Source organism: Alligator mississippiensis, chromosome 10 (assembly GCF_030867095.1).
Source record: "Alligator mississippiensis isolate rAllMis1 chromosome 10, rAllMis1, whole genome shotgun sequence".
Taxonomy (NCBI): Eukaryota; Metazoa; Chordata; order Crocodylia; family Alligatoridae; genus Alligator; species Alligator mississippiensis.
This window is the reverse complement of record NC_081833.1, coordinates 51,659,671-51,686,111: the sequence shown is the minus strand read 5'-3', so window position 1 is coordinate 51,686,111 and position 26,441 is coordinate 51,659,671. Positions and strand designations below refer to the sequence as shown.

General features: G+C 45.9%; 1 protein-coding gene across 3 annotated transcripts in view; it reads left to right on the top strand.

Moving 5' to 3' along the window:
• NKD1 (NKD inhibitor of WNT signaling pathway 1) overlaps positions 1-26,441 on the top strand; it is a 169,044-nt gene that overhangs the window by 75,680 nt on the left and 66,923 nt on the right. For all 3 annotated transcript variants that reach the window (XM_019497491.2, XM_006273214.4, XM_019497492.2), the window contains one exon: positions 24,780-24,837. In XM_019497491.2, the coding sequence (XP_019353036.1) occupies positions 24,780-24,837 (58 nt within the window). The remainder of the gene's footprint in view (positions 1-24,779; positions 24,838-26,441) is intronic.

Below are 26,441 nucleotides of genomic sequence, written 5' to 3'. Positions count from 1 at the left end.
TCTCCGATGAGGCCTCCTCCAACCCCCAATAGCCTTACCCAAACCACCGGTGTAACAACAAAACAAAACACAAGCCCCTGGGCTGTAACATAACTTAAAGCTGCCCAGTTAAACCCATGTTGCTCAGACATCTTAGTGCTGCCATCCTTTACTCCGCTTGAGCAGTACCTGCAGTTCTCGTATCTTTGCTCCAGGAGCTCCTCTCTGTCTGGCTGCTGGCAGGGAACTGCTTGGCCTCAGCTCCTGGGCTTTATAAGAGCCAGGCCCTGCCCCTTGCAGCCAGCTGACCACTGGCAGGTGTGGGTTGTTTGCTGACTCCAGTTGCCCTGGCAACCACCAGCTGGGCTCCTTATTCATTGCTAGGGCTCTTTTCTTTCCCAGTTTCTCCTCTTTAGGAGCAGGGCACCTCGGTGCTCTGTGACAGGATTTGTTCCTGACATTCCCAGTCTCAAGCTGTTCCAGCTGGGGCCAAAAATCAACTAATTGTCAGCCCAGCCCCAAACCATACTGCAGCTATTTCAAGTCCCTGGTAGGGTCCCAGGGGCCACCTGTCAATCAGGTGGTTGCTGGCTGGGCTGGACCTGTGGGCACTTTTCTTTCAACTTGCCAGTGCAGGCAAATATCAGGATTATGATGGTAAGCAGTAATGGTGTGATTAGAATCTGATCCCTGATTGTGCGATTGCACTTCCTGCCATACACATGTGGGATCAGGAATCGGAGCCCATCGTACCATTAAACAAACATGTGCTAGGGGCCTTAGTTTCTTGGTTTGGAACGTGTAAAGAAGCCAGCTTTTGATGGAAGTAAGCAGTAATGGGGAACCATAAGTGTTTACAGGCAGACAAGCAGTAGCTGCGGTGCAGCTGTGTGTCGTAGTTGTATCTGGCAGTAGTGGAACAAATAATAAAGCAGGTAAAGCGGGAGCTGGATAAGACCTTACAAGCATTAGCTCATGTAGAGTTTTGAAAGCCTAGAGCTGGCTCTGCTTCTTTAAGGAAGATTTGCTTTGCTTCCATGTGAGCCGTATGGCTTCATCAGTTCTTTGTGCGCCTGGATGAAAATTTCCCATCAAATCTTCTTTGCTAGAAAACTGGCATTTTGGGAGAATGAAAATTATCCCCAAAGTATCAGCTTTCCATGAAAATGTTTGTTTCTTATTGGACATTTTAATTTGCCCCCCATTATTTTGACTGAAAATTATCCAGTTTTCAGTTGTGCAATGAAAAATAAAATATTTTCATGGTGGGGCGTTGGGGAGGAGTCCCATCATGTGAGCAGCTCTAGCTTATATGATGTTTCTAGTTCTTACTCTGATGTTTCATAGCATCTAAGGAATGAATCCTGTAGTTAGTTTTTCACCCTTGGAAGGAGAACGATAATAAAATGATACAGTAACTTTGCATATTGCTGCAATGACAATGTTGTGATTCCTTTCTCTTTTCACATAAAAGTATTATTATTCCTGAATTCTAAGTCCTTGCAGAGTGAGAGGTGGGCAGGGGATGCTTTGCTATGGATCGCTGCTAAATAAAGGAATGTACTGGGCAGGGGCATTCTAGACACTAGGTAGGATTTTTTTTCTCCTGTCTCCCCTTGCCTAAATTTCACAGGTCTGGTGTCCGTCATATCTTCCTTGGAAGATGAGGCCCCAAGATCTGCACAGCTGTAGATCAGTCAGCTTTCTCTTTTGCACCGCGCCTCAAAGGATTCACTACAGTGCTGAGGTGTGCGAACCCTCTCAGAACAGTGTTCCCCATTATGCAGAGCATCCATCTGCCTACCACTGGGTATGTCCATGCTGCCTCAGTGAAACTGTCACTCTTCCTAGTTGCTCCCATTTCTTACCGGCGGTCTAGGGATCACTGCAGGAATAGTATAGACACATTCTGTGTTCTTCCACCATGCTGATCACTGTAATAGCTAGTGACTATTCTTCACAGGTGTGCTTGAGTATGAGGGGTTATGTTATAAAATAACACCTGTACTATACTGTGTTTGTGTTAGCAGTATGGAATAATAGCTGAGTTTTGACTACATTACTAGCTCAAGTGTCAGAAGCCCTCAAGCCTCAAAAGATATCCCTGATGCACCAGCTAGCTCAGTTTGAAAGCAACACTGCATTCAAGCTAACACACAAGAACTGTGTGTGAACAGGGTTATGAGCAATGCCCGAGTTATATCCCAAGCTGCAGTAGAGACCATTCCTAGTGCCTTTCAGGATGTTTGCCTTGCACTCATACTCACAAGGTAGAATCATGCCCACTGTCCTGTGCTCAGAGCCTTTCTTTCTCAGATAGTCTTTATGTGGAGGTTAATTTTGCACTTTCTCAAATATGTCCCATTAGTTGAGCTGTATTGAGGAATGACCTGTCTGTTTGTATCACAGCTCCACTTGCACTAGACAGGCATGTTTCAAATGATTTATACCTAACTCTTCTGTGTTAGCTTGTACTTTGAGCAGCTAATTAAAAGATGCATAGTCTTTTCAGTATTGCCAGTCCCATGAAAAATGAACCCAACCCCCCAAGATTTGAAAAATGAGCAAACCCCCCCCACCCCCCCCAAAACCCCAGGGTATTTAATTGTTTTCTGACTGCAACGTCACACTTGTCAAATTTGTAATCCAAAGGGTTAGAAAGTATTTTTTAGTAAGCTGAGATTCTTATAGTTTACATAGTTCTAGGAACTGGAGCTTTAAGAAAAAACACCAAATACTGGGAAAGAAATTGCAAGCCTCCAACACAGAGGTACATAGGCTACAGGCACTGAAACTTGAGGGCTGAAGATGTACAGTTAGAAATACATTGATTGCATCTCTGGCAGATAAAAAAAAAAAATGCAGAGAGAAATCTTGGGAATGTTAATTGCCCCTAAAATGTCTTTTAAGACTGAAATTGCAAACTGTAGAGAGCCGGCCCAGAGGAATTAGGATGTGTGAAGGAGAAATGTCCCTGAAATAGCCATGAAACTTTTTGAATTCAGGTTTGTCTACAGTAAAAATTGCTTAAACTGTCTAGTTGAGCGTAAACTGTAAAATTAAGCAGGCAGCTGATATAATGCAGCAAGTTCAGTAAAAGCCTGGATGTGTCACTTCCTTTTTAATTAATGTTTGGACAGTACTTTGAACATGGAAAGCAGTAAGAAGGCAGTTTACAAGTTGAGCATATTGTTGTTGTTGGTCCAGGTTCCGAAGTCTTTACCCAAGCAAAGCATCCATCAACTTTTGATTAAGTACTTGTATTGAGAGTCATTGCGTGTTTTTCTTTAGCTTGATTGTAGAAGAAATTTTAGCTCTTGCTGGAAAGAAAAGTTACTATAATTTAGGGTAAAGGACACCGATTCATTTTTCACTTGTGGCAAAAATTTTAGTGTGATAGCCCAGCTACTACATAGACCAACAGGAGTAAGAGCCAGCTTAAAAAAATCAGAGGATTTATTTTAATATGTTGTTTCGCTTTTCTGTTTCTTTTTTATTTAGTGAAAGATGGGGTTGTTTTATAATTAACAAAGGCTGAACTATGTTCAAAGGAAGGTAGGTAAAACTCACAACACTGTAAGAAAACAATCTATTTTGGGATGTTTTTGAGCGTACCACTGTGAGATATGATGAAATTGCAATTTGATGCAAATGGAACATTATGCTTGCAACAATCAGAGATGCATGGTAGAGATAGACATGGATTTGTAGGATTTGAAAGACATTTAATACACCAGATGTCTCTCTTGGCTTAACTTCTGGAAGTGTATGACTGTCTTAGAAAGACTGGCAGCCCCATTTTCCTACGCAAGTGATGTTTGGAGGGCTTGGATAAGTCTTTGAAATTAGGGATGCTAAATATCTCAACCTTCTGATGTTTGTCCATCCTTCAGTAGTAACTCTCTAAAATGAGGAGCAATTCCCAGTTTTGTATGGTGTTTTACTTTTTAAAGTCATGCTTAGATTTTGAGAGCTTGTTCTTCCTTGTTCCATAGAAGAACTAAGTAATCCCAAAGCAGTGCAGCAGAAGAAATGTAAAGGAATGATTTTACTAGACACATCTTTTGGTCTGAATAAATCTGATATAACATTTGACTCCTGTTTTTCCTAAGCTAATAGCCACTGTGTCTTGGGGACAGTTTTTGTGGAAAGACTGCATATGTGGGAATAGTGACAACTGAAGTGGGTAGAAGACAGTAAACTTTGAGCTGCTGCGGGAAAGATTTTCTGCAGATGAAAGCAGACGCATAGCATGGTGCTTGGAACTGAGTGAGCTGTGAAAAAGGAATAGTTCCAGGCATTGTAGAGTGGAGAGGTGGATTGTATTTGAACCCTTCTGAAAAGTGACCTTCCATTCCACTCCTGCAGCTGTAAAAGAAGAGCTGATCGCATGGATTGTAAACTAAGCTAAGAATGAAAGTCAGGAGGGAAAACCCTAAACCTTCAAAAACAAAACCCATACCTGTTCATCTTAAGTAGTTTAAGTTTAAATTGCAAGCTGAGAAGAATCTGGGTAGAATTATTTAAACTATTAAATTGTATCCATTTGTTTGTTCTTGTTTCTAAAGACTGAGCTGTTTGAGAGCCTCACAAATACCTTGATAGATTAGGTAAATTTAATGGATTAGGGGGTTTGTGGTTGAGACAGGAGGATGTTAAGATTCAAACTGGGGTTTTTTGCACTTGAATTTTATATTCTTCCAAATGTAGGGCAGATTCCAAGTCTCCAGAAGACTGCTGATAGAGGCAGTGTGAGATGTGGATTCCTACTGTTTGTAGTTCTGTGATCATAGACTTCTTGATCCTGCAGTCCTCTTGCAGGCAGGTCTCCCACAGACTTCAATGGGACATTTGCCTGCATCGGGAATGCAAGATTGAATCCTGAATTGTGTACAACAATGCAGCATGACCCTCTAGATGTGGGAATAGATAGATGTGCTTGCATTCTCATTCTCTTTCCCTTCCTTCTCCCATTTTCCCCCCCAGAACCCCTGGTGGCTCCCAGGAAGCGTTTGACCAGAAGAAAAGGCAGGAACAGCTGTGTTAATGAAGCATCAGGTTGTGCGAGGTGATTTATTAGAGATGCCAAATAAGAAATGGATAAGCAAATTTCCCAGCCTAGGCTCAAAATTCAATTGTCTGGCATTTACCACAACACTGAAAGAGCCAATATTTTCTTCCCCTGTGAAGTAGTCTTTGGTGAATATTTTGCAAGACACTGCTTAGAAACTGCTCTTTGAACTGAATAATTGTAAGTGTTGATGACTGTTTAAGCCAAGCAAGCAGATTTAGGCTCCTTTTGGGCTCTAGGGTGTGAATCTTTTATAGTCATTGCTACCTTTGGGTTTTGCTGGGGTGCTTTCATGACTAGGCACAATGAAGGCTGCTTGCCATGTTTAGAACATTGCATTTTGCTGATGACTGAAACAGGCATCCTATCTGAAACTTTCCTCCGCTTTGCTGTTTATTTGGGGTTTTTTCCCCATTGGGAATTCCAGGCTCAAATGAATTTTTTCTGTGTTTTGCGGAAGAAAGAGCTTGTTAAAGAATTCCCCAGTGACTTTGAAGTCAACTATTTATTTTCTCTCAAGGGTTATTCAGTGTAGACATTTGCCCCCTCTCCTGTTTTTTCACCCCGGTGTTTCCTGAGCTACAAGCATTCTTGGAATATATTAGTTGTAATGAGTTATGTGGGCATCAAAAGTTTTCTTTGAAACTTCATGGCATCAACATCTGTTAGCTCTTAGGGAACAGAGACGCAGACAAAAGGGCTGATGGGGGGAGGGAGGAAAAAGATATTAAATTCTAGAGTATGAAGTCTCCGTCTCAAAGACTTTGTGGGGGGAGGGAAATCTGCTAAACTCTAGCTTTGATGTGGTACTGTGGCCCTATGATTCCTTTTATGGAAATGTGCATAGCAGACTGGTCCCTGTATTGCAATACTGTCTGCTTGCTAAAACACTGTATCAGAACAGTTTCAAATTCAGATTCTGTAGCATAAATCCTTCAATAGTCGCTGTTGCTACAGTAACATTACAAGGAAATTTTAGTGTCCTCAATTTTCAGCTATCAAGATAGGCAATTGAAATTCCTAATATCAGAGGTAATTCTCAAATAATAATAAAAAAAGATGTTAGAAGGTATATGTACTTGTAATCCCTCTGACTCTGGAGGTCAACATGTCACGGCTCATGTAATTCAGGTTTTTAAAATAGTGTGTGGCTATGGTTTTGCATACAATTGAAAGTGTGTCTAATTCTGTATACTTAGCACTGCTTGGCATTCAGGCATGGTTTTGATATTGTACTGCACGTAGGTTTATGTAGGGCCCACTTTCATCTTTTTCCTTAGACTTTTTAGCTTAGCTTTCTTTCCTGCCGGCTCATCGTGTCAGCCTTACGTATTTTCTAGGGGGAGGTGGGGAAGTGGAGGTGTGAAAGTAGCCTTTTCTTTCTGAAGCTCTTTGTTGGCTCAGTTTTTTAGAAGTAGTGCTATTGGCTTTGTTGTTCTTTGCTGTGACTTCCTGGCCCAGTAAAACTCTGGCCTGTTGTAGACTGATTAGTTGACATACCTGGGTTTTTTTAGAGAAAGGGAGTTGTGGTTAACAGAGGAATGTGAGCCATCTGTTTTACCAGCACCTCCTGTTGATAGATTTATGGATCAACATCAGCGTATGTCTCCAGGGTCGCACACCTGTGCTTCCTAGCTGGAGTAATAATACGTAGAAGAGTGTTTTCATACATAGGCTCAGAGCTCTTTACAAAAGTAAACATCATTAATTCCTTTTTACAGATAAACTTCTTTGTGTCTTAATTTCTTTAAATTACTTTCTTAAGTGGAGAAGGAATTGAATCCAGCTTGCCTGACTCCCTCCCCCACCACTAGCTACATGAATTGTGCTCATCTGCTGGCAGGGTTTTAGGGTTATAAAATGGAGCAGGGTAGAAAACATTGGGGTTTTCTTGTTTCTCTCCCCCTCCCCATTATTTGGATAATGGTTCATGTTGAAAGAGAACCAGCTCATGTTGTCACACACACAAAAAATATTGAAATATTAGTGAATTGCCTGTCAAGAATGACGGGGGTTTGGGGGGAGTTTGCTAAGCTTAACCCCACCCCCCCACCCATGTCGCTGCTGCTTCCCAGGAGCAGGAGGAGGGGGGGAAGCTTGCCCCTCTGCCCCCCTCTGTCAGCACCCCACGCCGCCACCACTGCCACCAAGGAGCAGGGCCGAGGGTCCCCACCATCATGGAGGCGCACCGCTGCCACTGCCTCCTGTCCGTAATGCTCTTGGAGCACTCTGATTGGTTGTTTCAGTAACCAGTCAGAATGCTCCAAGCGTGTGACAGACAGACAGACGGACGAAGCCCTTTATTATGTTAGAATATAAGTCTATGAGGATCTAATGCACAGGCCACTGAAGTTGATGCATGTGTCTAATTCTGTGTACTTCAGGCAGAGTTTTGATATTATGCTGCATGCTTCCAATGACATCTGTGATTTTTGGGTCACGCCTTCAATGAGCACATTAATCTAAAATGAGAGTTTGTACTTACTTATATTTTTCCTTTGGTCTCTTGGAGAGATTTTATACATCTTACAATCTCAAAGCACATAGAAGCTACCTCTTTTAAAGACCCTTCTGGAAATCAGATCTAAAATAAAAGCAAACTGAATGGAAAATCAAATTTGATTAAAAAAAAAAATGTACCCATCTATCTGCTGTATTATTTTGGGGGATTTTTTGAGCTACTTCATTAGGGAAAGGGAGTGAAGATTCTTCTTCGCCTGCACCTTTAAATTGGTTCTGCAAAATTGATTTGTCACTGAAACCAATAAAGGCAGGACCAAAGCATTTAAAGGATAGCTTGACCAAGTGCAGTGAATACATATACCTCTAAACTGAAGACGTACATTCCTTGGAAGGTGCTTTAAAACAAATGGAAAAATAGCAGCAGGTAGTTTTCTTGTCTTAGTCTAATTTCATTTTGAAAACTGTAGATCATCTTTTTCAGCTGGAGCATGTTGGAAACATTTATTGTGGGAGAAAACTTTATGTATAACCATTGATTTCATAGAGGAGCTATTCCTGCATTCCTGTTTCTAAGCCATTTTAAGGTAGGGCACTTATCCATGGGAAAGCCTTGGAATAGGGAATTCAGCTATATTTCCACCACCCTAGTTAGGCTGAAGCTACACAAATCATTAGATGAGAAGTATTAATACAACAGGTGATTTTGAAAGACCTAGAAAAAGCTTTTAAAGAGCCTTGAATCGCCTGAAAAGGTTTGTTTTCAGTTTTATCTCCCGTTCTACACCTCCCTCCATACCCCCACGGCATTTCAGTTGTAGTGTAGATCCAGACCAAGTTGTCTTAGATCAGGGGTGTCCAACCTTTTTGAATGTGGGGCTGGATCATGAACTTTTTATCACCCAGTGGGCCGGCAGGAGTGGGCGCTCGCATGGCCTGTCCAGTCTGGCCGCGGCCTGGGGGCGCAGGGGTCAAGGGGTGCCGCCTGACTCCGCCATGTTCTCCCTACCACCTGGGAAGCCTCGAGGATGCTCCCACACCTGCGTGCCTGGGCTCAGCAGCCAGGGGGACATGTGGGGACTCTACGGGGGGTGCAGGATGTGAAGGGACACTCCCCCTGCTCCCTCGCCCCCGGGGCAGCCCGAGCCCAAGTGGCAGGGGTCCCTCCCTCCCTGGGGCCTGCGACTCACTACCCCCAGCGCAATGTCTGTGGGCGCGGGCGGATGCGGGGAGGCGGGAGCAGCACTGGCTTCCCGCCCCGACAGCCACAGCAGCAGCGGCAGCAGCATCTCCCGCAGGCCCGGCTGCAGCATCTTTCCAAGCTGGCATCCACACCCCTTCCACCCGCCCGCCCACTGCACCGTGACTTGCTCCAGCCCACGCAGCCGGCGGGGACCGGCATGCAAATAAGGAAGGGAGGGGCAGGGCTAGGAACAGAAACCCAGCAATGTGGGAGAGTGGAGGAGCTGGCATGCAAATGAGGAAGGGAGGGGTGGGGTGAAGAAGGGACACCGTGAAATGAGGGGGGAGGGGAGGAGCTGCACCGCGTCAGCAACATCAAGCTGACGTGGTGCGTGTGGGGACCTTGTCCCTTCCCCAGCCCTTCAGCAGCCATTAGGAAGCTGCTGAGGGGCTGGGGGAGGGACAAGGGGTGGGAACGAAAGTAAACAGTGTTTACTTTTGTTTCCCGTTGCAGCACTGTGGGCCTCAGAAAATAGCTTGGCGGGCTGCATGGCGGCCCGTGTGTTGGACAAGCCTATCTTAGATCATAGGACTGTAAGGCTGGAAAGAATTGCATGAGGTCATCTTGTCCAGCCCCCTGCTCGAGGTAGGATCATTCCAGATTAAACCATCCCAGCCAAGTGTCTTTCTAACCTGCTTTTGAGGGATGGAGATTGCACAACTTCCAGGTAGCTTATTCCAACGCTTGACTACCCTCATAATCAGAAAGTTCTTCCTAATCTCCAGCCTAAATTTTCCCTGTTGCAGCCTGAGTCCATTGCTTCTAGTCCAATCCCCTAGAGCCACAGAAAAGCTCATGTCCATTCTCTCTATAATCACCTTTCAGCTTTTTGAAGACTGTTATCAAATCCCCCCTCAGTCTTCTCCAGGCTAAATCTAGTTCTTTCAGCCTTTCCTCATAAGTCTCATCTCTCACACCCCTGATCATTTTTGTTGCCCCATACTGTACTCTTTCGAAAGTGTCCACATCGTTCTTGAAGTGTGGAACCCAAAATGGGCACAGTACTTCAGGTGAGGCCTGACCAGTGCTTTTGCAGGTTTCAGGAATGCATAAAAATGTCAAAATTGCAGTAATTTCTTTGTTTTCCTCTTATCTGCCAGATTTGTGTTATACTGTATTCTGTAGAGTTTCTGCCAAGTTGTAGTAGAACTTTTACATTTCAATTAATTGATCTACCCAGATCAGGCTGACAACTTTTTTCTGTGCATATTTATATGAGTCATTATAAAAAGTAATTGCAAGACTTACCATAGAAAACCTATATTTCTGCATTACAGATATGGCCTTCCCTAGGTTGAGGGCCACATGAAAAATATCTCAGAGGGACTTAAAGCTCTTGGTTAAGAGGCGATATCTTTTATAAGACCAACTAAATAGTTAACAAAATAATTTCTTTCTTTGCAAGTTTTCAGGTACACACACCCTTCTTCAGGCTGAAGAGAATTCAAAGATGATAAAAGTTCTCCTAGATAGAAAAGAAATTTCATTTTGCACAGGGGAGGTAGAGGGTGGAAGTTTATTCCCCTGGGTACCTCAGAGGGACTTGAAACTTATTATCTTTTTACCATGTTGGAAGGGTATGGTGAAGATGCGAGTGGAACAAGACCACAGTAGATAGTTCTTTTACACAGACCAGCAGTTTTTCCTGGAACATAAAGTGCCTTCACTCCTTGACTACTTCTTTCAGGGTCTTCTGCAGAGGGTCTCTGTGCTTTTCATAAAGATGCACTTCCATGCTCTCTTAAAACCTGATGTTGCTACTAAAGGTGACTTATGGGACTTCCTTCATATCACAACAGATCTCTTCCTACTCCTAGATCAGCAGGAAGGTTCACAACAATGGTGCAAGGTTCTCTTTGCCTCTTGTGCGCTGATTCTCCATTATTAGTGGTGTTTTTCTTTTTTTGTAATTCTTTCTTTAGCTGCACAATGTTGTGGTAACTGTTGAATCTGCCCAGTGGGAGCAGCCGCAGCTGGGCAGAAATGGCTGCTCAGCACAGGGGAAAGCAGCCCCTCCCCCTCACTGCTGCTGGGCAATTTTTGCTCCATCCGGTTGGAGCCTGCGCTGCGCTAGGCTGTGGTGTGGTTCCTTCACTGCCACTGGTGAGCTGCCCTGCAGCTACTCCACACTGTCAGTGCTGCCGCGCTGGGCAGCCCAGAGGTGGTGATGAAGGAGGAGAAGGAGTTTCTGCCCAGCTGCTGCTGCCGCTGCTGCTGCTCGGCCCCGATGAGTGAGTCTGGAGCCAGCCCAGGGTCCAGGCTCAGCAGTGGCAGCACGGGTTCCAGCCTGCAAGGGAAATCTGTGGTTTCCCATGCTTTTCTCCTTTAAAGGAGAATCAATTTTTAAAGTTTGATCCATTTTTAAAAGTTTGTTTGCTACCCTTTCATATACTCTTTGAACCCACTTTTGGGTCATGACCCATGGGTTGAGAAACACTGCTCTAGGGGGTTGCTTGCTCAGTTTTCTGAACTATTCCACCTGCTGGGACTATATTGCAAAGCTAAAGAGAAATGCATAAAAATAAATGAAGAGATTCCATTCTTGGAAGCTGAGGAGCAATTATTCAGTTGTAATGGATCATTGAATACCAGCTGTTCATGTTAGAGAAGAAAAAATTACAGGAAGGTTGGTAGAATTTATCTTTCTCATCCAAAGCACCCGGCTTGATGCTGCTGCTTAATAGATTGAGTTAATGCAGTTGTGAGATATATTTCAATACTGGTATAGTTGAAGTCATCTTAACTCCTCTTCCAACTGTGAGCTGCTTTGCATTTGCCTTACAGAAAGAGGAATCCAAATGATCTTTTCATCATTAAGGCATTCAAAACTTTCAATGACCCCCCCCCCCCCAAGAAAACAAAACATAACACATTAAACTTGAACTCATAAAGGCATGAATGTGTGTTTGCTTATGTGGTTTTGTCTCCTCCACTGACTGTTTTTTGGTAGGGCGTGTGGTGTTCTGCAGGGTGTGCTTTAAAATATGGAAAAAGTTGACAGCAGAAAGGATCAAATGTAAGAGTGGGTCAGATAATCCCAAGCAGCAAATTAATGTTGAGGCCTGATTTTTCAAAAGTGTGTGTACAAATGTGTCCTTAAATTTTGAGTGCAGTTGTGATAGCTGCACATCTATTCATGGTATTGTTTTTATGCTTTCAAGTTGCTAATATAGCAAAGCGCCATCTTCAAGTGCATGTCTACAGGTAGTATCCTAGATGTGTCAAGTTTCAGGTTAGAATATAGAGGAGATACAGAATTGATGGTGCTTAAGGACAATCTCCTGGGATATCTAGACAGCAACAAAATATTCTGTACACACTCTTTGACCCCCTGGCAATATTTAATATGGTTGATTATACAATGCTCTGTCTCCCTTGCTGCATGAGCAGTGGCATGTAGTCAGGAGAGAGCCCCTGAAATTCTGTGGCTATAATTGTCTTTGAGTATTGGATTCTTGGCCTTCAGGACCCTTTCTCGTGTATGGTTCTCTCTCCTGTCCTGTTGAGCCCTATATGCAGCCATTGTGAGAAACTGTGACACTCCTTAGGGTTTAAATGCTAACAGTCTATATAGATGATTCTCATCTGTTTCTCATTCACATCGTACACAAATAGTAGTATTACTCAGCTATCTTCATGTCTGACAGGTAGCAGGACATAGATGATGAATTAACTGAAGCAAACCAAAGCAATATGAAGGGAACATTTGGAAGAATTTGCCATCACTAAGGCACCTCCTGCCAGGAACTTGGTGCCCTTAAGACAGAATTTCTTCAGTTTAAAATGTCTCTGAGGTGTTCCCATAGCAGCCTCAGGAAAGTTGAGAGGAGCAAAACTCACTGACCGGGAAGTGGCCGTGGTGCTACATCTAGCGCTTCCACTCCCCGAGTTGCTGACTGCGGGGGTGGGGTGGGGAGGGGGCACCGGTGCTCCTGTCTGCCCATCAAGTAAGTGGGAAGCACTCTCAGGGGGTGCATGTGCACCCCCATGCACCCTCTGTACATCACTACTAGAGCTAGACCAGGGGTAGGCAATTATTTTGGGTGGAGGGCGGCTTAATGAATTTTGGTGAGCTGTTGAGGGCTGCAAGGGTAGCCCTGCCCTTTGACCAAGTCCCTTGCCCCCTGGTTGCCGTCTTGGGACTGGAAGTCCTGCCCCTAACCCCTGACCTTAACCATTGGAATTCCCTCCCCGATGGGGTTTGTGAGGGGGTGTTGCTGTGTGTGTGGGAGCAATAGGGTATGTGGGGTGTGTATGTTATATGTTGGGAGGTTGTGGCATTTGTAGGGTATGAGGGAGGGTGGGGGGGTGTGGGGGGCCCCCCACACTCCACCAATGGTGCACAGTCCCTGCCATCAGCGGCAGCAGCAGCAGGGATGGGTGCTGGGGGAGCTTGTACCCCATGTAGGCACAGCCGCCCAGCAGCATGTGGCAGTGAGGAGTGCAGCCCAGCCGGCTCACCTCTATCACACGGGGCTGTGTGGCACATGTGCAGCTCTGCGCTACCAGGGGAAGCCCTGCAAAATGGAGCTGGCTGCCTTCATCACTCCCTGCTGTGCAGGTCCCAGGACTCTTCTGGAAGTGGAGGGGAGCCCCAGCCCCTGCTTCCCAGAGGAGTCCCGGAACCTGCACAGCAGGGAGTGATGAAGGCAGCCAGCTCCATAGTGCAGGGCTTCCCCACATGGTGCAGAGCTGCATGTGCACCGCGTGGAGCCCCACACAATAGAGGTGAGCCAGCTTGGCTGCGCTCCTCACCACCATGTGAAGTGCTGGCAGGAGCTGTGTGCTTCCAGGCAGCAGCACCTGCGCGGGACATGAGGGCCCCCATTGCCTGCTGCTGCTGCTGGTAGTGGGAGCTGTGTGCCAGTGTGGGGTCCCCACACCCTGCCCACCCAAGCTTCATGCCCCCACCTCCCCCCTGGGTGCAGGCTCCGTGCTGCCACCAGCCCCAGTCCCATGCTCCGTGCTTCTGTCCAGCTGGAGTTCCCACCCCCGCCACCCCCACCACTTTCCTACCTGGTGCTTGGAGTGAGCAGGATGCTGGGGAAGCCAAGCAGGTCCCCTGGGAGCTGCAGCAGTGGCAACAGCAGTCCTGCCCAGAAGCTGCATCCTGGCTGGGCTGGGCCCTTCCACCCACGAGGGTGGGAGTGAGGTGCACAGGGTGGGTTGGGTACAGTTAATTGGTGGGCACCTGCTGGCCAGATGAAATTGCCTGGCAGGCCGGATCTGGCCCACAGGCTGTATTTTGCCTGTCCCTTAGCTAGAGTATTCTCATTGGTGATAGATGACAGAACAAGGAACAATGGTCTCAAGTTGCAGCAAGGGAGGTTTAAGTTGGATATTAGGAAAAACTTTCTCATTAGAAGGGTGGTGAAGCACTGGAACAGGTTACCTAGAGAGGTGGTTACCTCCATCCTTAGAGGTTTTTAAGGCCTGGCTTAAAGCCCTGGCTGGAATGATTTAGTTGGGGCTGGTCCTGCTTTGAGCAGGGGGTTGGACTAGATGATCTCCTGAGGTCCCTTCCAACCCTAATTTTCTATGATTCTAAGCTTTAGCAAGGGATGTGTTAACTTTCCACTGCAGCAACTTGGAATACTGAGTTGGAGGTACTGGGCTGACCTGGAAAGTTTACTGCATAGCAAAACTAATGTACCTGATTGGCATAGTGTTTTACCTCAAGTTATCTGATATGCATTAGTTATCCTAGAGTAAAATGAGCAAGCAAAGACAATTCCTGTGCTGCTCACTCTTCAACACAGGCTGTGTCCTGGGGTCATTCACAAAGTAAATAATAGGAATTAGATGCCTATCTGCTTGCTCCCTTTGAAAATCTCTTGCCCACTCTTGGTTTACAATGGCCTAGTTTTTCCAATGGGACTAGTGATATTGAATCCAGCCCATTCGGGGGACAATTTTAAGAAAGTGCTGAACAAGCATCTGCATTTGGGATATGCCTTTCCTTCTGTAAATCTAGCATCCAAAAATGGAGGTATCGGGATCTAATCCATAAACACTTCTCAAAACTTTTTAAGGAAGTGTTCAATAAATTAGGCCTGAAAGTGTCCTCGTACTCTTAGGCATCCATTTCTTCAAAGCAATAGAACTGGCTTCCTCAAGAAAGCATCCTGGAGAGAGAGCTTTCTCAGTAGCTGGCCTGAAATTGTGGAACAGAAATGACCACATATCTTGCTACTCCCAAGTCCATTTGTGAAGGAGACTGGTGCCTTAGCTCTCCAACAGAATATTCAGAACCTAATTTTATTTATATTAGATTAAATAAGAAGAAAAATTGTATAATTTATTTCCACAGTCGTATGTGGGGAGGAGATGTTTTATTTCCTTTCACAGATATGTTCTCTTGTATCTTTTTTGCTCTACAAGGTGCTCAGTTGTCACTGTGAGGGTCATGGAACTCTAGAATAGTTTGGTGTTGTAATCAAGTCTCCGAAAGCTAATCAAAAAGGGTTTTAAGGAGATGTTTGAAGGTTTAAAACATGTTAGTAACATACTATTAATGAAGTTGTTATGCTTAGAATAGAGTAGGTATCTAGCAGTTATAAATGCAGCTGTGCTCATTTATACAATTAGCAGTATGCTAATTAAATGTGTTTGTTAATACACAATTTCCATTTTTTTTTTCCTAATGTAGATGTGATCTGTATGTGCTGGGTGCCTGGTATTATGGTTAGGAGAAAGGGATAAAGTCAGGAGTTAGAGAACGATACCAAGTCAAAGACTAAGATATATGGTACTGGCAGAGTATAGGGTATCCAAGGAACTGGGAGAAGGACAACAGACAGAAGTGGCAATTTTCACTCATAGAAAGTGGTTTATAGCTGTGACCAAGCACAAGTGCACAGCTGCAGACAGCTTCAAAATGGCTGATTGGGTGAAAATCTGATCCTTCATTGCATAAGGTATGAGATGAAGACTTTCAAAATGTAGCTTCTTTTGTAACTTGTGTCTGCAGAGCTCTCAGCCTGTTGCTGCTTTCAGACTGGGAGAGGGGAAAGAGAGTGGATGGAGTTCAGTCTGGGGATTTTTCAACCTCTTCTGGAGGGTGTGGTGGGTGTCTTGGAGCCCTCCTGAGGTGGGTGGCTCCAATTCGCTCACCCCACCCTTCAGCATCAGCTGGGGAGCCCCAAGAATGAGATCCCTCCGCTGCCTTTCCCTCTTCCGTTCTGAAAACAGTGACCACTGGCAGTGAACCCTGGCTGCTGCTATGGGAACCTGGCTGCAGGCTCCCAGCCCACAGCTAGATTCCCCTCCCCCTCTGGAACTAATAATGAACTTCTGTTTGGTCTGGGGTAACGCTGTAACTCAGAACGCTTTGCAGAAATGGTTCTGAGTTACAGCTGGGAGCTGCACCTGGAGTCCAATACAAAGATAAGTGCATCTGGGCAGAGCTTAGGAGGTGAAGACAAGGAGCTTAATCTTAATGTGGAAACAGAAAGGGAACCAATGAAGGTATTGAAGGGGAAGAATTCTGGAGATTGAATGAGAAGAGAGGAAGTGAATTCTGCTTGCAGCACTTGAAACAGCTGGGAGAGGGGGAGGCTAGAAGGCTGGCAAAGGCCAGGTGTGAGGCTCAGTACAGACAATCAAAAAGCCCAAGGCTGAATTGATTCAGTCTTTGCAGCTTAGTCTAAAATGCACAGATTAAATTGAAATGGAAGTGAACAGACATTTACCTTTGATTCAGGAAATGCAGCCGCATGCCTGCAGTGGCTCAGGCCAGAAGCTGGGGGGTGCCAGAGCACAGTTCTCTGGCTGTATGTTCACTTCCTCTTCTTGCTGTCCCCGAGGTCTCTGGGATTTGCAGTCCAGAATTACAGTAGGAGGACTCTGCAGGGTTGCTCATCACTTCTTCTTCCTGCTTCCAGGTTCCTATGAGATTTGTAGTTCACAGTTGCAGCCAGCAGTAAGTTTGAGTGGGGGAAGGGGTGTTTAACCCCTCCCCACCCTCCAGATCCCAGACCTCAGCCAGGGTGTGCCAGGAAGGAGGGGGGCAGTCGCCCTTCCTCTCTCACTGTAAACTGGGCTACATCCCCAGCTGGGTTTGCCACCCACCTTTATCAACCAGCCTTCACTGCTCCAGCTAGGGAGCAGAGGGGCAGAGCCAACCATGCTCTCTGGAGCAGACAGCCCAACCCAGCCCAGGGCTGGAAAGCATGCCGGGATGCTGGGGGACTGTGATTTAACTTGAACCAGGAAGGGGTCTGGGAAAGAAGTTTCATAAACCTGTTTGACCCAAATCAGTTAAGTCTGATACTACATTCATCCAGGTTTATCTTAAACCATTTTCAGCCATTTTGAAACTGGTTTATGTGCATTGAGCTTGTGTTCTGTTACAGGTTTAAACCAGTTTCTGATCACTTAAACAGGTTTATGCATAACTTCGGTCCCTAGCCTGAGTGTGTGGCCTTAAGCAACTCAGGAGACCTGTATCAGTCTGAAAACTAAAAAGAGTGGTTAGGGCTTAGGTCGAAGTTGTAAATGAATAAAATCCCCAGTGTTCAGAATTCAGCATAGAGTATGACTGGGTTGCAAATGGGAATAGGAGCAATTGTCCAACTGTTACCACCGAAAATAAGTCCTAGAGTGTGGGAGATTTTAAGATTTGCTTTTCTTCCTCTTGTGCGCATGGATTCAGCTGCATTTCCGAGGGAGTTACGCTAATTAACTCTTCTCTCTATCCTCACTTCTTAAATCAGAGTTGACTACAATGGCACCTATCAAAGTACAATATATGGGTCCATGCTGCTGAAGTCAGCCCGACAGCTGTTCATAGCTTTGAAGCAGATATCTGAGCTTGAATTTTAGCTGCTTTGTATGATTTGTGTTGATAGCTAACATAGGCTAACTTATTTATCTGGAAAACTCCCACCAAGGTGCAAACACTTATTGTAGATATGATCCTACTTGGCAACCTGTAGAAATGGCACACTGGAATACTCTTTCTACATAAACTTTACTTTTCTTTATTCTCTCAAACATTCGCTGACCTCATTTATATAGTATTTCACAGGGTACATCTGGTTTTGGTTGTTTCACGACTCAGTGCTCCAGCTGGAAAATGCAGTGTTGTGATTTAAAACATAATGTTAGAACTATGATATACAGCTACCTAAGCCTATTCAGTGGTTGCTCTTTCCCTTTTCGACACCAGTTCTGAGTGCATTCAGCTACTGCCAACACCTGTATCTATGTAGAATAGATGGGTTCATGCTAAGAGAATATGATGTAGGGTGAGGGTCTTGTTTTGGTTTCCATCAGAACTGCTGTCTCAGCAATGATGTATTTCCTTTGTGTTTTAAAAAAACATTCCTTTGAGTTCTCTTTGAAGTACTTCCCTCCAATGAGTGATCCTGCTCTCTCTCCATTTGACTACTCTATTCTTCCATTTCAAGATTATATTCTGTATCATCACCTTGCTCTACTGCTGTGTTAAATTTTCAGAATTTGTATAGCTGGGTAAATGAATTCCCCCATCACATGCATAGGACAGGGATTATTCTTTGTTCTTTTAAAACAATTTGTTCTTTTAAATCTTGTACATAACTAGAACAACTCTGCGTTGAAATTAGGATTGTTTCCTCAACACTTGCCTCTCTCACTTTTGTTAATTCTAATTATTAATGGACATAAATTATTCAGATTGCTTTTCTGAGTCAGGGAGCATTATGCACATCTACAGATTATGATGACTCTCTTTGGGGTACTAACAGATATTCTGATACTTGTTTGCAGTGGTTTTTCATAGCAAAACCAATAGAGGTATTTGGATTAGTGCAGTTTTCTGTGGCTTACTTCTTCCCATAAGAACTTTGAATAACAGCAAATATGTTATGACTAGTTGCCCACACTTCTGTAATGTAAATATCTGTTTATCGGAAATATTGCATGTCATAACCCTACTGACATGAAAGAGCAAATTTAATTGGCAACCAATGAGTTCCAGCTGTCTAGATATGTCACTAAAATGTGCAAATGTTGCTGTCGTCAACTTCAGGACTAGGTTGTCAATTTTTGTGCCATTTAGTACTAATATTACAGTTTTATCCCATCAACAAAAAACACACTACCAGAAGTTGGCGATATTTAGTTATTTGGCTTAAGGGTAAGATTAATAATTGAAAATTTAGTTTGTATTAACTTACTGTCATAATTTAAATGAATAAGTAGGAGCTAGATAGGGAATGAAACTAAGACTAGCATAAAAATATTTACATAAGGCGCATATAATTATTAAAAGCAAGAAAATAGGAGTCTGTCTCCTAAAATATTAACTGTTTGCTTTGTCTTTTTAATCTTTCTTTCCCTATCTTTCTCCCATTTAAACTGTTTAAAGAAGCAGTTGTATTAATTTATGTATACATTTTTGCTTAGATAGTGAAATACCTTGTGCCTTATAAAGAAAATATTTTTTACAAATTGAAGTATGTCTAAATAATAGCAACAATTAAAGATTAGTCATTTTGGCTAAATAGATTTCACAGTTTCTCAGGTCTAGATGAATATGGCAGAGCACTGTTGGTGCCTGCCACTTTAAGGGCTGAGCCAAGCAGCCACCAGGTGCTTGATTGCAGCGGCTATTTTAGATTTCTGGCCACCTATATAAACAAAGCAGTTCTCTGCTGGCAGGCCAGGCAGAAACATCACCTGACTGCAAGGCTGACTGCAACATCCTGGAGGTAAGGGCAGGAGCTTAAGGGAGTGGTTTGGTGGCTTCTGGTCCTGGGCATGACTTAAAACTGCACCCTGCCAGGGATAGGTGGCCTGGTGGGGCTCCTGGTGGCACGGGAGTCCCCAGGAAGTGCAAGGCCAGTTACCACCTCGGTGAAAGGTGGGTCAGGGTACCTTAATAACCCCAGCTTCTATGATGGGGTGGGTTACCCCATAGTAGGGACAAGAAGGCGGACCCAGATTAGGGAGTGGGCTAGAGGCTCAGAAGCCTGACTCAAACACGTTTGACTGGTGAATGCTGGGGCCAGGACCAGAAGGTTCAAAAGGGCCAGGGGCTCACCACGAGGGATGCCCAGAGCTGAGGGCCTGGGGTTCCAACTGGCCTTGGAGGTGAGGCCAGGGCCTGCATGGCCAAAGGTTCCAGGGAGGCCACACCTGAGAGGGGGAAGAGTTCAGGGAGATAGGCAGCCCCAAATGAGGGCAGAGTAAGTCGCCTGTTTGGAGGGATCCAGCTGGGGTCTGGACTGGAGGATTCTGGGGCCCAGTGTGGGGCCAGTGATGTTAAGAACTGTGGATGCCATCTGCGAGGCTTGGGCTGTGGTGTAGGGGAGGAATGGAGCCCTGGCATCAGGGCAAGAATGGGCAGCCTCCTGCCTAATTAACACTATAATTATGTATTATCAAGGCATGGCAGGCCAGGAGGCAGGCAGTTGGTCCGGAAACAGGTGGACAGGCCAATGACAGACTGACCCCGAGACTGGCCCCTGTTACAATGAGGATGACAATATGTGCCAAAGTTGGAAACCGTATCCAGTCCTTAAAGTGCTAATGTTGGAATATTTAACGTGGGAGCTGTCAGGTCATTACTGAGAAGAGGGGCGTGTCTTCACACCCGACAGCTGTTCTCAGGTCTTTTTCCCATGCGTAGCTGCCTCAGGGTGGCTCTCTCTCTCTCTCTCCCTCCCTTTTTCCCACCTGCCATGACTTTTCTTGTTTGCTGGTTCTTGAAGATGTAAAGGAGAGAGGGAGAGGCTGGTGCCACCACTCAATCGCCACTGGTTGCTGATGTGCGTTACGACCTCCGCCCCGGTGAAAAGAGAAGGTGTCAAATGAACTGAAGGAATGAAAAGAGATTTTATTTGGACCAACAAGGTCCCTTTCTGAGTTTGTCAGGGTGTAGCCAGTTCCTTTACTTGGTTTGTCTTCCCTTGAGCAGCTGCACTTTCTCTGTTAGGGCCGATCGGGTCTCTTCTTTACTTATTTTGCTGCCCTGCCTGGCTTGATCGTTTTGGGGAGACAATTCGGGCAAGGGATACCTTGAGTGGAAGCATCTGCTTCATATTCCCTCTCCATGGTGGATCCTTGCCACTCTCGGCACTGATAAGACACTGGAGGAAAGCCTCTTGCTGTTTCTCTGTAAAAGAGAAAGTAAAAACAAAACCCAGAGGGAACTGGGTTGGGTCCGAAGTAAACCCTGTCGTTCCCGTCCTCTGATCTGCGTTGCTGGCTTCTCTGCCTTCATTAGCAAGCACCGGTGATCAGTTAACCAAACAAAGTTAAACTGAGGGAGAGAGTACACATATTCTTCTTTCTACACTCTCCCTCTCCATGGATGAGGCCCCCCCTTGTGCCCTCAAATCTACTGGTTTCTTCTTTATTTTCCCGGGGTTTCTTCGGTCTCGGGTGAGACACAGCCATGTGTTACTCCGCCTGTTGGCTTCCGATTTCCATCTCTCCCCTGTGGCCCTCTGCCCGGCCCCAGATATTGCTTCGACCGGTGTGATTCCCCAATCCGCCTCACCTGGCAGAGTGTTAAAGCAGGTCTGGCATGTGCTGGCAGCTCCCACTGCAGCGTGGAGTCTTTACTCTTGGAGACCTTGAGCTTGGAGCTGGGAGGAGGCATCGCGTAAGTATCCCCTGTTCTTTCACAGGAGCTACTGAGTGGCAATTACTCCCCTTTGGTGGAATGTTAAAAGCAAGGTTTGCTGCTTGCTAAGGTTAACTTCAAATATGATGAACTACAAATAACAGGGCTCTTTTCTAGGATCCACAGAGGTGATAACTCAATATTCCTGCTTAGGAGGAATCAGTTACTAAATATCCAGGGAAGTGAGAATGAATAAATTAGCACTAAAGCATTTCCAGCATCCTATTTCTTTTAGTAACTGCTGCCTAATAACCAAGGATCCAGGTTTTACATTTCCTGTGGAAAAATGGAAAAAACTGTGGCTTTTCCCTTTTAAGTGAGAAAAGTGTGGATTTTTCATTTTAATGGAGAAACATGCAGATTTTCCAGTTTTGCAAAGAGCTTTCTGGGAGAGTTCCAGCCTTCAAGGGGCTGGGGGAGTGGGAGGAGGGCAGTCAGGCTGGAGGCACCATGTACATGTGTGCACATTTATGTGCACATGGCCACCAGGCAGCCTGGAAAGCAGCTCCTGCAGGTATGTCTGGCAGTGGGGGAGGGTAGGGATTGAGGCTCCTATAGGGAGGGGAAGGAGTTGGACAGGGCTGGGATTGTGGCTACTGCCCAGCCTGAGTGGTGCTTGGGGCCTGGGGCCAGAATGCCTGGGCCCTTGAGGGGAGTGGCATGGAACCGCAGGTGGCTTGTCCAGGGAATGGGAAGGGGCTAGCTCCCTGCCACTACATGCATTCCTGGGAGGGGGCAGTGGGGAGCGCACACCTCCCAGATTTGTGCGTGGGGTAGGGGTGGGCTGGCTGCTGTGGGTTTGGGCTCTCCACTCTGCTGCCTTCCTCGCCCCTGGCCCAGCGGGCAGGACCCATGGGGTGCCTCATCATAGCGGTGCAGGGCTCCTAGCGATGACACTGAGCTTCTTCACCCAGCCCCGCTCTGCCCTGCCACTCTGGATCCTGCCTGCTGGGTCTTGGAGGCCCCATGGGGAGGGCAGCAGGGTGGAGAGCCTGCAGTGGTCAGCCTGCACTTGCTGCCGCCCCCCCTCCCCCCACATGGGCTCCGTTCCGGCTGTGCCACCACTGGGGAAGGGGGAGCTGGGCTCCACACTCCACTCTGCTGCAGCATCTGGCGCCTCCAGTGGGCAGCAGCTGGGGGTTGGGCACTGCTGCAGGGGGCTGCAGACCTGGGTCCCTGGCCCCGAAGCCCTGGTAGCTGGGGGCTCCCTCTGGCAGGGCTATGGGTGGGGAGTGAAGGGCACCAGTAGGGATGGGGGCCTGTGGCTTGGGAGTGAGGGGCCTGGACCCGCATCCTGGTGAGTGAAGGGGACAGGGGGAGCTCTGTTTTCCATGAAAAGAAACCCAAAATCAAATATAAAAAAGGTATAGGTGCTTAAGAGTTAATTTTATTATAGTGATTGAGACACTGGTAGGCTTCCAAATTGCTTCAAAATTATAAATAAAATTATCAATAAAACATTGTGTTCAGTTGATACCTATCTATATAGTTGCATTTCATTTTAATTGTGGATTTGGGGGGTTTTAATCGGAGAATCTGTGTTTTTTATCAGAGAATTTACAATTTTTAAACAGAGAAAACCAGGGTCCTCGCTAATAACTGCTGTTTCCTGAGAAGATAGTAGGGCAGGGGTTTTCAACCTTTTTTAGTAAGTGTACCTCTGGCAGCCCCACTTTTTGTAAGTGTACTCCTGGAGGGGAGGGTGGTGAGTGGCCAGACACAGAGCAGGGGCATGGCGAGCAGCAGTGCTATGTCTGTGCAGCCCTGCTCTCACCCTGCCTCAGCCCTGCTCCTGTCAGGCAGAGCCGCGGGGTGGCAGTGGTCCGTCTCCGTGTACCCCCTGGGACCTTTCAAAGTACCCCCAGGGGTACATGTACCTCCAGTTGACAACCTCCGTAGTAGGGGAATATACTAGTCTCCGAAGATCAGTAAAGATCTGAGCCTCTAACAGTCTCTAAATGATGTATCATGATTAAGTAACCCAAACAAGGGGGTTTGGACACACATTTACAATGTTGTAAAAGTGGAGTGGACACATGATATGCATTCTTAAGCCAGTGTAAGTCACTGTATTCTAGGGTAAAATTGCCCCTCAGCAAGTGAGGAGTAATTGTACAGTGGCATGAGTTATATCTGAGTAGCAGACCTGAGTCTGTGTCCCTGGTCAGTTTTGTCCTGGAGGAACCATTGCTGATTTCAAACAGTCTCCCCAACCACATAGTAGGTACCATAAAAGCACCCTTTTCAGATAGTCAGTGTGAGAGAGCTGGTCCTGTATCTATAATATAATTTTATTGTATAGTAAATTCTGGGGTAAATCTTTTTGTAGTAGTTATGCCATGTGTGTAGCTAGATAAGCTAATTAACACAACCAGGCTATCATTTGTTTCCATGCCTACCTGCAACAAGCTCTCTGTCTCTGCAATTGGTAAGTGCCAAGTTAGGTTTGTGCTTCTTGGGTGTCTCCCTAGCAAAGCTCTAGTAGTCACGTGTAGGATACTTCAGCCTTTCAGAACTGTACCTTACTACTTCTTTCTAGTCATTACCGAAAACAGTTATTGAAGGGTATGTATGTGACTGTATTGTAAAGGCCAGTTGTGTTATGTTACTCCTGGATCATTGCAAACAGTTGGCAGAGGTGTAAATTATGAGGACTGGTGCGATTCCTGCATGTGGGGTGGCAAAGATCCTATAATATTGGAGCAGAAGAACCAGCATTAGGTTCTTTAGGCTCCTTACAAGTGGGATTATCTCCAAATCCCACTGATGCACTTTATTGCTTCTTTCTTTAGCATCATCACCTAGGGATGTTTTTTCTCAGTTCTGGCATAAAATTATCTGCAGAACTACGGACTGCACTGCCTACTCAGACAGAAACTCATTGCCTTCACAACTGAAGGAACAGGCAGCTGTATCTGAGCCTCATTGTTGCTGCTGCATTTATTCCCCCCCCCCCCCCCCCCCCATCTCTGCCATATGAAAGAAGAGTTCTTTGTGGTAGAATCAAACTGCAGCATTCCTCTGTGGAAAGGAAGGGGTTTATTTCTCCTTTATAACTGATATTTCATGGTGATTTTTATCTTGGTTGATTTACAGAAGATTGAAATGCTAAATATTAATCTGCTCTGTAAATTAATTTGAATATTAACTTTTCTCCAGGTACACTCTATTCTTCACTTTAAAGTGGTGCCCAAAAACATGTTAACCACATTCAAAAATAACCAACTACACCACATAAGCACCTGTAGTGAAAGGGATTATGTTTTTTTTTGAAGAGAGATCTTTTTCCTTCTAACAATGCTTACAATTACTTTGGCAACAAAATACATGTCTCATTAATGTTTCAGTGTTTTGTAGATAGTAAACATGTCATTAAATCATCTGTTTTTTCTTTGTACCTTTTATTTGTACAGGATCCATCTGGTGAAGGCTACAGAGAGACAATTGGTGATGAACACTTTCATCTGGAAGGTACTTAAAGAATTATTTTTCTTAGTTAATTCTAAGACATGTTGGGGAAATTCTGTCTGAGTTAAAAAGCAGGTTAAAATGTAAACAGTGGCAGGTAGCCCATTATTGTCTATTGTAGCTAATAAGGAGGGGAATAGTCCATATATTTGTATTCCTCCTGAATCTACCACTGCTATTCAGTAATAGTGTAGAGACCAAAGTCTATGCTCAACTCAATACTAACTAAAGAAGCTTGCTCAGACACAAGGAAGTGGAGACTATTTCTCTTCAGGTTCGGGGGGAGGGAATCAGATTGAGGCTCCCATGGTAAGGGGAGGAGTGGGGCAGGGGCTTGGCCTGAGGGTGCTGCCCTGCCAGGGTCGGGTATGGGGCTCAGGGCTGGGGTGGGGAGCAGGACAGAGCCATGGATGGCTCATCTGGGGTGGGGGTGGGGGTACAGCTCTTGCTGCTGCGCACAATCTCAGGAAGGGGGGCATGGAGGGCATGTGTCCCCTAGATTTGTGTGTGGGGTGAGGACAGATGCAGCTGCCTGCTGTGGTCTTGGGGCTCCCCACTCTGATGCCCTCCCCCTGGGAGCCCTGCGCCAGCTGTGCTTCCATGTGGTGAGGTGCCCCCTGCTCTTGCAGGAGCAGCGGGGGTGGCAGCATGAGTGGTCAGGGGGCACCTCACTATGGCAGCACAGCTGGTGCAGGGCTTCCAGGGGGAGGGCAGCAGGGCAGGGAACCCCGTGGTCACAGTGGGGAGCCCACTGGCACCCCTATGCTCCCATGGGCTCTGCCCCCTGTGCCCCCATGGGCTCCGTTTGGCTCTGCTCCAGCTATGTTGCTAGGAGGGGGAATCATCTTGGGCTGCCCTCCTCCCCCAGCAAATATAAAAGTCAGCACCTATGATTGAAATTATAGTTGAATCTCTTACTCTGAAAAAGAGAGAGATAAATACTGCCTACAGGTGCTTGGAAAGCTCCAGTGGAAGAGGCCCTTAAGACTGGAATGCCAAGCTCATACATTTGCTATTAGAAGTTGTAGGTCTTTTAACAGTGTATCTGGGATTGCTCAGTGCTTATTCAGAGGGAAGATTTCATTTCACATTGGCATTAGGGGTGTGTGCAACAGGCCGTATTCGATTCAGATTTGGCCTGAATTGGGGACAGTGGTTTGTTGATTTGGATCACTGTCCCAATTCGATTTGGCCGAATCTGAATTTGAAGATTCGATGCTGATTCAGAGAATCAGCAATTTGGCCATAGACACAGCTTTAAATATTTTTTTCTACATACCTTGAGGTACCAGGTGTGATGGTGAGGTGGATGGAGCATACCACAGGAGCACGGGGGGGGCCCCCCATGTGTTTGGTGGCGAACCCGGAAGTGGACTGGAAGTACTTTTGGTCCACTTCTGGGTCCACTGCTGAGTGCATAGGGGAGCTACTGCCCCCCCCCCCCCCCGGGCTCAGTGATTGGCCACAGGGGGACCCTGGGTGCCCCCCCATACCCGGGAGGTGCTAGTCGCCCTGTGTGCTCCCACCCCTTGCACGTTCCCCAGCAGACCCGGAAGTGGATCAGAAGCGCTTCTGGTCCACTTCTGGGTCTGCTGCCGAGTACACTG